This window comes from Magnolia sinica, chromosome 13, assembly GCF_029962835.1.
Source record: "Magnolia sinica isolate HGM2019 chromosome 13, MsV1, whole genome shotgun sequence".
Classification (NCBI taxonomy): Eukaryota; Viridiplantae; Streptophyta; class Magnoliopsida; order Magnoliales; family Magnoliaceae; genus Magnolia; species Magnolia sinica.
The window spans coordinates 9,256,196-9,268,469 of record NC_080585.1 but is presented as its reverse complement, the minus strand read 5'-3'; the positions used below and the strand labels follow the sequence as shown (position 1 = coordinate 9,268,469).

At 40.9% G+C, this 12,274-nt stretch overlaps 1 protein-coding gene across 1 annotated transcript; it reads right to left on the bottom strand.

Annotated features, from left to right (window-relative positions):
- Nucleotides 1-1,560: 1,560 nt before the first annotated feature.
- Nucleotides 1,561-12,028, bottom strand: LOC131222721 (uncharacterized). The gene is made up of 2 exons (XM_058217885.1): nt 11,206-12,028; nt 1,561-2,306 (listed from the first exon to the last, which is right to left on the bottom strand). Exons 1-2 carry the CDS (start codon nt 11,739-11,741, stop codon nt 1,868-1,870), a joined length of 975 nt encoding a protein of 324 aa, XP_058073868.1. The 5' UTR covers nt 11,742-12,028; the 3' UTR covers nt 1,561-1,867.
- Between the last annotated feature and the right edge of the window lie 246 nt (nt 12,029-12,274).

Here is a 12,274-nt window from a genome sequence, read left to right as displayed (position 1 = left end):
GGGTGCAACTGGAAGTACTCTCAGGTTTAGACTTTAGATTGGACAGTGTTTGAGGCTGCAGTAAACGGTTTTCATCTTGAGGGTGCATCTAGAAGTACCTTTAGGTTTCAGACATTCAGATGGGCCGTTGTTTGGGGCTGCAGGAAATTGTTTTCTTCATCTCTTCTGTGAGCAATTCCAGCCGTCTTCAAATGTGTCAGCATGGGCATCAGCCATTTGCATTTTGAGCAGATGGAACCATTTAGTAGCATGTGCACCGACGTGGTGTGAGTGCGAGAGATCCAGGCCATGATAACATGCTTTGGGCTGAGGCAGTTCGGCACCACATCAGGTGGGCCATGAAAATGGTGCTTTGCTGGTGTTCCGTACCTTGTTCATGGGTTCATTCTCCATGATACAGGGAAGGATGAAATCCCTTTCGAGCTTTTGTATGCTGGCAGGCTAGAAAGGCAAGCCGCAAAAACCTTTGGATGCATTGGGCCCGACCTATAACCACATCACTGCAAACACAAGGGCCCAAGTGACAGCTAAAGGAAACCAATTCCATGTGGACGCGGATTGGATTGTGCATCAAGGAGGTAGCATGGTGTGAATATTGTGTGGCCCACTGTAATTAATGTGTCTTGTTTTTCCATCTCATTTTAGGGCATCCCAAAATTGAAGCATATCCAATGCTCAAAGTGGACTACACCACAGCAAATAGCGGCGGGGAAATGACATCAACCGTTGGCACCTGCCTAGGGCCCACAATAATGTTTATTTGTCTTCCAACCTGTACATAACGTCACACTGATCTAAATGATGGAAAAAATTTTAAAAAAAACCAAATATCAGCTTGATCCAAACTTCTGTGGCCCCCAAGAAGTTTTCAATGGAAGGCATTCAATTCCCACTGTTTCTGGTGGTGTGGTCTACTTGAGCTTTGGATATGCTTCAATTTTGGGCTTATACCCTAAAATGAGCTAGAAAAACGGATGGACGGTGTGGGCCCCCAGCATCGTGAGCTCCCCACGACACGATCATGAGTCCATTCCACGGGCAGGCAACACACCAACAAGAGTGGTGCGTAAAACAGAGAAGGGCAATCAAGATCGTTAGTCCAGCGGAACCCCAACAATGGATGGCCAATGGACCAAAAATCTCCCCATCAAACAGGGCCCACTGGAGTTCTTTTTCATCTTTCAACATTGTGTATGAACTGCTGACCATACTTTTCTTTAACCATACATCTGCAGGCCAAACTCAAATGATTTTTTTTTTTTTCTTTCTATTTCTAAAAGATGACTGATCATCTACAGCTGGCTGTAATCTACAAGCATTTTGCACTTGAAAGGACAAGTGAAAATGAGAATTCTGAGGGCTTAAAAACAAGTTCTAAGGTACAACCAGTCGTAGACTAGGTTCTTTATCTAATAAAGGAATTTGTCTACTTAAAAGATCAAGAAAAGGAACAACAGAGAACTACCACTAGCTGTAGTAGTGAATTAGTATACAAGACGGGAGGAGTATTCTGACCTGAGGTCAGAGGGGCGATGAGGCTGCAGCGCAAACACCATTGCCGCCTTACCAACCAGACGACCATCAATACAATCTAGAAAATACAGCAATAAATCATAGAATCCATCTGGGCCACATTTCCCTTCCAGACCCAAACACCTCACCTTCACACAACCAGCTCACTTCACAAAAGTAACGTATGCATTTGTATACATGCTATGTACATCTACAATAACCATGTCAGCATACAAATGAAATAAAAAAAAGTGACCACCTCCCACCATGCAGCCTCCATATTTATAACGGCGGTCATCTTCGATTCCTAACGATCAACTGTCAGATGAACATTGCGGGCTGATTGCAGGTCCCATCAGCCCCCCAAAAGCCTCCTCAGAACAGATTTCTGTTCTGCAGTCAGCCTTGATGGGAATTTAACATCAAACTTGATCCTCAAGTTCCCCTTCTTTCCAGGTTCCTTTGCAATCGGCATCCCTTCCCCGGGGACCACCATCTCATAGCCTGGTCCAACAATGTCTGTTATCGGTACAGTCAGATTCCTTCCATCGAGAGTCGTTAGATTGATGGTCGTTCCCGTGAGAGCGTCAACCAGCAGTATCCTCTGGTTGGCCACCAGGTCATTCCCATCCCTCTTGTAAACTGCGTGGGGCTTCTCATCTATGATGAAAACAAGGTCAGCTGGGATGACATTAGGTTGCTCGTTACCCTTCTCGGGGAAAGTGATCTTTGTGCCCTTCTTCCAACCAGGCTTGATATTGATGGTCAGGATCTCCTCCACCGTTGTTGCTTTGCTGCAAAAGAATCCTCAATGTTGGACTCAAGACGAAAAAAGAATAAAGGCCATGCCAAAGCAAGCATCCTTCAAAATGAGTGCTTTGAAATAAACGTGAACAAAATCCTTCAAAAGCAATCCACCAACATGACTAAATCTCTACTGATTGGACTCTGAGACACCAAGATATAGGATATGTAAGTGCCCATTTGGGTGCGCTCCCGTTTGGGTGCATACTTGAAAGAGCGCTCTCTCTCTCTCTCGATATGTAAGTGCCCATTTGGGTGCGCTCCCGTTTGGGTGCACACTTGAAAGAGCGCTCTCTCTCTCTCTCTCTCTCTCTCTCTCTCTCTCTCAACAGAAAGAAAAAAAAACATCTTTTCTACACCCAGTAACATTTAAGACTTTTCAAACTTTTACAGCTCCATAGAATAGCATGGTTTACTGATTTTCTGAATTTGAACAATGCATTCTTAGAAGAAATTCTTCACAGCAGAAGAAGAAAATGCTCAATAACAGTTTCTTCAGACTGGGCTTCAAATATTTCAAGTTTCTCCCAACCTACATACATTCTCATATAGTGATCAGTTTCCTAAGGATAACTCATGATGCCCACAACTGTTGTTTTAAAGCAGCCATCAGCAATCAACCAAAAAATAAAAATAAAAATCTTTCTTTCTTTGTTATGCTAATTTTTGAATTGGATTAAATCAGGAGTAAGATGGGTAGATTTTATTGCTCAGTTGCCGACTCGTCAAATCAACTTGTGCAATCAGATGGTCAGGGAATGTTCAGAGGAAAGTGAGTCAAGTTTAATCAATTGCTAATGCAATGCTATTAAACTGGATGTATATCATTGTTGCAAGAGATGGGAGTAGTGTATTGTGTCATATATAGAAACATGATTATCTACATGTATGAAGTGATTTCCTTGAAAAGGCTCAAGCAAAAGCTAAAGAGCAAAGTGTAACACGTAATTCATTGTGTTGGTAACTTTCAACAGTTAATCTTTATGGAGTGCATTTCAACATTGAGGTCAGGCTCTGGCCCATATATTACTTATATAAAAATAATAACAATCTTTATGTATGATATTGGTGGTTATATTAACATTTTCTCTTCACAGCTGCACTTTGCATGGAAGGAAGCACACTGGATTCCAGGAACAAGGATCACCTAAAGCAAGTCCTCAAGCAACAATGTTTACAGGCATTCGGAGGAATCTCAGCTAAGGTTACTAAAAAACATGACACAGAATGCACATTTCAGCAACCCAACAATGAGTGTCTTTCTTTCTTTCTTTTTGGCAGGGCATCAGGCCATTGCCTACAGAATGCCTGTGGTAAGACTCGATCCCATGTGTACGCCACATCAGCAGAGTATAAACTACCAACTGGGATACCGAGCTGGACGTTACTCAACAATGAGTTTCATGAGCTATTCTAACTTAATTTCAGATTTGGGAAGTTTTTTAAACGGTGGCATTTGGCAAAAGTTTTATTAAGAAGCAAAACATAAAAAAAAATAAAATAAAATCTCAACATATATGATGGACCAAAAACGAGTGATGCTCTCATCACTCCCCTTTGGCTAGCCTAACAGCCGCCTCACTGGCCTCCCTCAGACAAACGGAGAATAAAGCTCCCAATCTGGCCACAGGGGATTTAATCTCCAACATACGAGGAGCAAGCCTCCATGACCCAAGATATCCTCCAAAGCCCATAGAGTGACAATCCTGGAGTCTCCTCCAATGACTATCTTCCCCAAAAAAGAGGAGAAAATACACAGTCCTCTTGAGTGCGAGAATTTCAGCAACCTTACTGCAAGGGCCAGGAAAAACCGTCAACCTCTTGTCACTTCTGGATATTCCCCCAATACCAGAAGGAGCTGGATTCCCAGATAACAACCATAAAATCTGAACTTGATGACAGATTGGAGCGGTTTCCAATTTAGTTTATCTTTCTTCATTTTTCTCAATGATAAAAGAAGAAGAAGATAGGTTTAATTGGAAGCCGCTCCAATCCAACTTCCAGTTCAGATTTGATGGTTGTTCTCTAGGCTTCAGATTGAGATTTGATCGGAGTTTAGAATGTTTGAGCTTAAAATCCATTTTAACTAATTCATCCACTTGATTGTAAACTACAAAAAAGGGCAAATGTGCTCTTGAAAGGACATGGGACATTCACACCATCAGAAGGCGTCTGCTTACCTATCAGCTGTGGGACTCTAACAACATGCAATCAACCCATTGAGAGATGAAAATGTGGAAACTGACAGAAAAAGACACTTGCAATGCATCTAACGATATGAGCAACACGACACCCATGCATGTGTTTGTGTAAAACCTAATACAGGGAAAAGCCAAACCTTTCGTTAAAAACTAACTCAATGCTTGAACAAAACCCCATGAAAAGAGTGCTAAGACCTATTCTCCTATCGTTCTTGACCAACACATTACATGGAGAGAGTCAGTAATCTCTCAAGGCTGCAACACCGTGACGTGAGAAGTCATTTTCCTCTTAAGGCATATCGTGTAAAAATGGTGCAACCCGGTTATCGAGCCAATGAGATCTTGACACCCAAATCGCAAAGAAATGGACAAGAGTACACCCGTAAGAATATTTGAGTAGAGAGGGAGGAATACTTCACTAATATCAAACTTCTTACAAAACTAAAGAAAACTCACACTAATAAAATTTTAGAATGCCTACTTCCTACAGCACCCCTCCTTTTATAAACCTTAAATGAATCTTCAATGAGAATCCCCCGAACTAATAGATTGATTTCAAATCAATCTAATCTACCTAAGATGGTCAAAGCCTAATAATAGTAAAAGCAAATATAGGAAATAATCATCTAAATCTTCAAACACATCTTCAAATTGGTCCTTATATGTTCAATCACATCTCTCCATATCTTCAATCACATCTTTAAATCAGCCCCCATATTTTCTACAAATAGTAAATTGCAAATCTCAATATTTAGGCCCCAAATCTATAAATAAACAGTAAAAAATTAGGACATGCTGGGCCCTATAGTGGATTATGGGCCAACATCATTGTTGGGCCCTATAGTGTGCTTAAATGGGCCGCGGGCCTGCATTATTCCCACTGGGTTGGAAAGAATTTGACTCCAACAAGTTGGACGCTTCATACAAATAGTAGAGGTACAGATCAAATCTTTTCATTCGTTGCCTGTGAAACATGTGCATTTAGAATGAGTCATGTTCTTCCATTTCACCAAGTATTGCCTATATTGGCCTCGTCGAGAGTCAGCAGTCTTCATTTGAAACACGTTTAGTTTCTTCATTTATTTTTTTGGGTTGTTTATCCATATCAGTAATGGCTTCATCTTGCACATTAAACACCTTGTCATGGTTCTCGAACAAATCTGTCACATTGAAGGTCGATGAGATTTGTATGTCATTTGATAACTCGATCTCATAGGCATTGTCACCTAACTTCCTCTTGACTCGGCATGAACCAATCTTTTTTTACTTGAGCTTGTTGTAAATTTCCCTAGGAAATCTTTCTCTGGGAAGATAAACCATAACCAAGTCACATTCTCTACCGGGATAAACCTTTCGCGGCTTCTTGGTACATGGTGTTGCTTTCTTCAATCCTCTTCTTCATCTGAGCTTACATTTCTTGAATGTGCTTGGCAAAAGCATCAACATCTTCACTCACTTGATCTTGTACCGGTAATGGTACTAAGTCAAGTACTTGATGTGAACTTCTCTCATTCACTATTTCAAATGGGGACTTTCCAATGGTACGATTTATTAAGTTGTGTAGGAAAATTTGGCTTGGGGTATAGCCAAGTCCCACTAAGATAAGTTATCACATAAGATACTCCTCAAGAGGTCACTGAGGCTTATGTTGACTACCTCAATTTGTCCATTTGTTCAAGGACGATATGCGATAGAAAATTGAAGCTTAGTCCCCAACCACTTCCATGAAGTGTGGCAGAAGTAACCCACAAACTTCAAATCACAGTTTAAAGTTTTTGTTTTCGGTACCCCGTGAAGTCTCTCTCTCTCTCTCTCTCTCTCTCTCTCTCTCTCTCTCTCTCTCTCTATATATATATATATATATATATATATATATATATATGTTGGCAATATGCATAGCATCCACTGTCCTTTTACATAGAATGAAGTAGGCTATCTTCGAAAAGTAGACTGCCACAAAGAAAATTAAATCTGTTCCCCTTGGAGACTTGGGAAGACTTAGAATGAAGTCCATAAAAATATCTACCCATGGTATGAGCGGAACAAGAAGCGGTGTATAAAGGCTGGTATTATGCACATGACCTTTGGAGACTTGGCATTGTCTACATCATGCTATGAAGCATTCAATGTCACGGTGTATACAAGGCCAGGAGCATTTTTCTCCACCATGTCCAATGTTTTATCTCTTTCAAAGTGTTCACCCAGTCCTCTGTAACGCTCCTTCGAAAATGCATACGCAAGAATCTTTAAATAAATATCCATCATGTGAGATGAATTCACACTTTGAATCTCGGGCATCCACAAACCTGTGGAGTACTTGGCCAAAAAATGGGATCCTCCTTGTATCGTTCTTTTAATGCCTCGAATCCAACGACCTCCACGACAAGAGTTCCTAATAGAACCACCCTCCTACTCAAAGAATCCACTGCTTTGTTCTAACTTCCAGATTTATGGTGCAAAAAGAAAGTATATTCTTATAGAAGTCATCCATTTCACATAAGGAGCACTCAACTCCTTTTGGGAGTTGAGATATCTCCACACCTCATGGTCTGAGTATAGAATGAATTCCCGATGAATCAAGTAATGTCTCGAATGTCATAGCACTTGGACCACGGTATAGAACTCAAGATTATATGTGGGGTAATTCTTTTGTACATCATTAAGCTCATCGCTAAAGAAAACGATCAGCTTACCGTCCTAACTTAACACCGTGCCAACACCAACATTTGAAGCGTCATTTTTCACTTCAAAGATTTTATTGAAGTCCATAAGTACAAGAACTAGAGCCTTTGTCATCTTTTTTTTTTATAGCACCAAAGCTTCGATCCACCACTTTAGTCAATTAGACTTATCTCTCCACATGCAATCAGTGACAGGTGCGATACTGGTGCCGAAATTCCGAATAAATCTTCAATAAAATGTCCCCAAGCTATGGAAAGAACGAACCTTTGAAAGGGTTGGTGGGATGCGGCCACTCCACAATGGCCTTGATTTTCTCCCAGTCGAGCTTGATCCCTTTTGCAAACACAATATATCTTAAAAGTATAACACTACTGACAAGGAATGAGCATTTTTTCAAGTTAACAAATAGTGACTCCCTCTGTAATACATCAAATATTCGTCGTAAATGATCAAGGTGAATAGATGAATCAAGACCAAAAATAAAAATATCATCAAAATAGACAACTAAAAATTTCCCCATAAAGGGGAGGAGTTCCTCCATCATCAACCTCATGAATGTGCTCAATGCATTTGAAAGGCTGCTGAATGGCATGACAAGCCACTCGTACAACCTATCTTGAGACTTAGATGCAGTCTTCCACTCCTTGCCAAGCCGAATGTGTAGCTAATGATATTTAGTCCTTAGGTTAATCTTTGAAAAGACCTTTGCTCCATGCAACATGTCCAAGCTGATGATATCTGGTCCTTAGATTGAACTTTGAAAAGGCCTTTGCTCCATGTAGCATGTCCAGCATATCATCCAAGTAAGGAATAAGAAACTCGTACTTGATAGTAATCCGGTTGATCGAACAACTACCCACACACATCCTCTAAGATCCACATTTTTTAGGGGTTAATAATGCATGAACAACACATGATAACATGCTTTCTCGAATTAAACCCTTCTACAGCAACATAGTAACATGTCGGTGGAGCTTCGCATGTTCAACTAGACTTGTCTAGTAGTACGCAAAATTTGGCAGACTGGAACCCAACACTATATCAATGTGATGTTGAATGTTTCTAATAGGAGGAAGTCTAACTAGGAGTTCTTCAGGCACGAAATCTCATATTCATAAAAAAAAAAAAGCTCTTGTATAGGAGGCAAGACATCTAACTATTTCGTGTTTTCTTTAGTAACCAAAACATAAATGATGTCAACCCCCTTGCTTTCTTCTTCAAACGTTTGCACCCACCCACTTTATCAAATTTGGGTTCCGTGGATACTTGTTCTTTGAATTTTAATTTACCCACAAATTTATTTATTTATTTTTGGTGAGATGTTCTCACTGCTCTCCTCGTATACTGAAATTGTGAATATCTTCCCACTAGAAGTACAAGTGGTGCAGAAAATATTGTGTCAAAACCATCACCCCTCGTCAACCACTTGGGGCGACGATAACATAGTTCGTTGGATAACCAATGACTCTCCCCTATAACCACCATCATCTACTACATATTTCCACATGCACCTCCTCCTCATATGCATATTTTTCATATTTTTTGTCCACTTTGACTTTCGTTTGTATGCAATCGGGAGTATCTTTAATATATTATCATTCCTCAGTTAAATTTACTTTAATTGTAGACGATGTTCAGGACAATGAAAAAAATGATGTCCCAATTGCCCACACTTAAAGCACGTGAAAGGAGTATCGCTTTGTCCATTTTGGATGTATTGACCCCTCGTCTATAACCACTTCCCCCAGATTGGGGTTTGGTTTCATTGTTGGACGTTAGCCCATCATCCCTCGGCCTAGAAGAGGCCCCATTGTTGCCTTACGTGGAAAGTTAGCATGATGCCGTGTCGTCAATGACGGCCCTTGTGAGGCACCAAATTCTCTCCCAAGTCCCAAATTAATTATATGCATCAGACATTTTAAATATATCTTTCAAAGCCAATTCAATTCTGATATTCGGATTAAGACCATTAAGATATCTGGAAATCTTTTGGTCTTCATACTCATGATGTTAATATATGGAGCTCCTTGGTGTATTCATTTACTGATTTGTTCCCTTGATGCAAATTTTGACATCTTTGATAGAGGTCACGGACATGAGTTGTAGATAGAAATTTCCTTTTTAACTTCTTTTTCATCTTTTCTCAAAAATTTATTTTCTTTTTACCTTAACGGATTCATTTGACTTGGAGATCATCCCACTAAGCTAACGCATGACTGGAAAACTTCATAGTTACTAACTCCACCTTCTGATTATCTGCGATTTCCTTGTACCCGAATTCCACCTTGCTTAGCTAATCGATGAAGTCGCCGACATGCAACTGACCATGAAATCCTGGAATGTCCACACAAGCCAAGGCCATACATTATTGCTTAGGACCTTCGTGGGAACCTTCCCCTACGTATCCACAAGCTCTAACTTCAGTCTCCGGATTCTTTCCACGTCAGAGCTCTCCCACTGGATTAGTGAGATCACCTACTGTATGCGTGAGTTGATCTAATCGCTCTGTGAGTGCACGAATTAATTGGGCTACTTGCGCAAACTCATCCTGTGTCACCCCTGTCGATGCCATTAGAAGATGAAGTGGAGTTGAAAATTTCCAAAGATGATCCCCTCTGATACTAAAATGGTGCAACTTGGTTGTCGAATCAATGACATCTCAACACCCGAAAAGAAATAGACAAGAGTACACCCACAAGAATAATTAAGTAGACAAGGAGGAATATATTGTTGAGATCAAACTTCTTCTTACAAAACTTTTAGGAAAACTCATGCGTAGAAAATTTTGGAATGCCTAACACCTATACCACCCCTCCTTTTATAAATCCCAAATGACTCTCCATATGAGAATCCTCCTGACTAAGAGATTAATTTCAAATCAATCTAATTTACCTTAAGATGGTAAAACCCAATAATAGGAAAAGCAAATCTAGGAAATAATCCTCTAAATCTTCAATCACATGTTCAAATTAGCCCATATATCTTCAATCACATCTTAAAGTCAGCTCCCATATTTTCTACAAACAGTAAATTGCAAATCTTGATATTTAGGCCTTAAATCTATAAATAAACAGTCCAAAATCAGCAGACGTTGGGCCCTACAGTGGGCTATGGGCCTATGTCATTGTCAGGCCCTATAACGGGCGTAGGTAGGCCTAGGTGGGCTGTGGGCCTGCATAACAAATTCCCCCCACCAATACATTCTGGAGGTTTGCTAATGCAATACAATATGTCGGAACTTTTGCAGCTGGATCTAGGTCCTTTCTAAAGGCTCAAAACTATTTATGTGAGATATACAAAAGAAATCTCAGATTGAAATATATAAACCCTATGATTATTTAAAGCGTTAGGAGGCCAAATTCAAATGAAAAGACTTAAATGAACAAATGGTTGAATAGTCCAATCTAACAATCTTTATTTGTTTGGCTATCCCCCATCTGAGGTGAGGCCTTTTATATAAGTGGTTCGGATTATTGAGAGTTGACCCTGATAAAGTCCCAGTGCATCTATAGCAATACTTCAGGATGGATGTATTCTAGCAAGCCTCTACATTTTATTCCATTTCTTTCATTTATCTAGAGCTTGTGTAAGTATCACACATCCGGTGAACGCTTTGATTCAATTCCAAACACATTCTAATCCAACAGAAACGGAATGGACATTTTCCTACCAGTGACTAACGTACTTGGGTGTTCCCCAAAATTTAGTTGTAACAATTCCAATCAACGAACAGCAAATGACCCAATTACAGATAACCTCCAAATTGCAGTTCCTATCATTTCTAATCCAAACATGAAACCCCCAGAATCAAGATTAAAGCTTTTATTGTCATTATAATTTAATTGGCACACCAAACCCAATAATCGAAATTCAACAAATTGCAATTCATTTATATTGCGCACCCAAACGCACTCAATCAAACCACTCATGGCACAGAACAAAGAATCAAATCAAACCCAACAACCAAAATTCACAAAACTAAAAAATCACAACAAAAAATGTGTACCTGGACGCATGATATATATTCCTCGATATCCTCATCTTCCGCTTCGAACCCGAATACAATTCCTCAAGGCTACAAGGCAGCTTGTTCTCGACCGTGGGTGCCTTCAGAGGATCGGCAGCGTTACCATTCGAAGCCCCCCTGAAGAAGCTCTCCCCAGGGAAGCTTCTATTTCCTCTGCCACCGTCGCCACCTCCATTGCCGAAAAACTCTGCATATATGTCTTCAGCATCCCTCGAATTGAAATGGAATCCGTTGGGGAATGCTCCTCCTCCACCAGTAGTGTCAGACGGAGGCGTAGGACCGATCCCAGCCTCCAGTCCATCTGGGCCTAACTGGTCATAGATCTGACGCTTGTGGGGATCGCTGAGGACGTCGTAGGCCTCAGAAATCTGCTTGAATCTTGCCTCTGCTTCCTTCTTGCTTCCAGGGTTCTTGTCCGGGTGCCATCGCATCGCTAGCCTTCGGTACGACCTCTTCAGGTCTTCGTCCGTCGCTGTACGGCTCACCTTCAGTACGTTGTAGTAATCCACCCCCATCTCTCTCTCTCTCTCTCTCTCTCTCTCTCTCTCTCTCTCTCAAAATCCTTCTGTCCGTCGTCTCCAATTTTCAACCAACGCCTCGTCACGAAAACCTTCCGTCCGTCGTCTCCATTTTCCAACCAACGCCTCGTACCAAAAAACCAAAAGCAGAGAGAGGCAGAGACTTGTGATTCTCGGAAGTGGTTTTCTTCCTCGAGAGACGGTTGATACACGGGCGCCCGGCAATCGTGCTGTTGAAATATATTGACTCAAAATCGCTGGACTCACAAGTAAGAAGTCATCCACAATCGACGGTTCTACACTATAGGCATCTGTTTGTTGAATTCAGGCCGTTGATTAGTTCTCATTTCGCCCGTAAGTTAGATCCCAACCGATCTTCCAGTCAGGAGGTAGATCAGGGTAAAGTTTCGTATTACAACCAGTATAAAGTTGGACCCACGTTTTGGACGGTTTGGATTAAGTTATATAATGCCACGTATGCAATTGTCAGTGCTTGGCGTATCAACCATCACACTCTGCGAGAGTATCAA

What these genes read in the sequence shown, in the direction of transcription:
- LOC131222721 (XM_058217885.1), bottom strand. Translation starts at nt 11,741, where the DNA reads ATGGGGGTGGATTACTACAACGTACTGAAGGTGAGCCGTACAGCGACG. An exon ending in AATATATATCATGCGTCCAG is followed by an intron (nt 2,307 to 11,205) that starts GTACACATTTTT and finishes ATTCTTTTGCAG; the next exon opens with CAAAGCAACAACGGTGGAGG.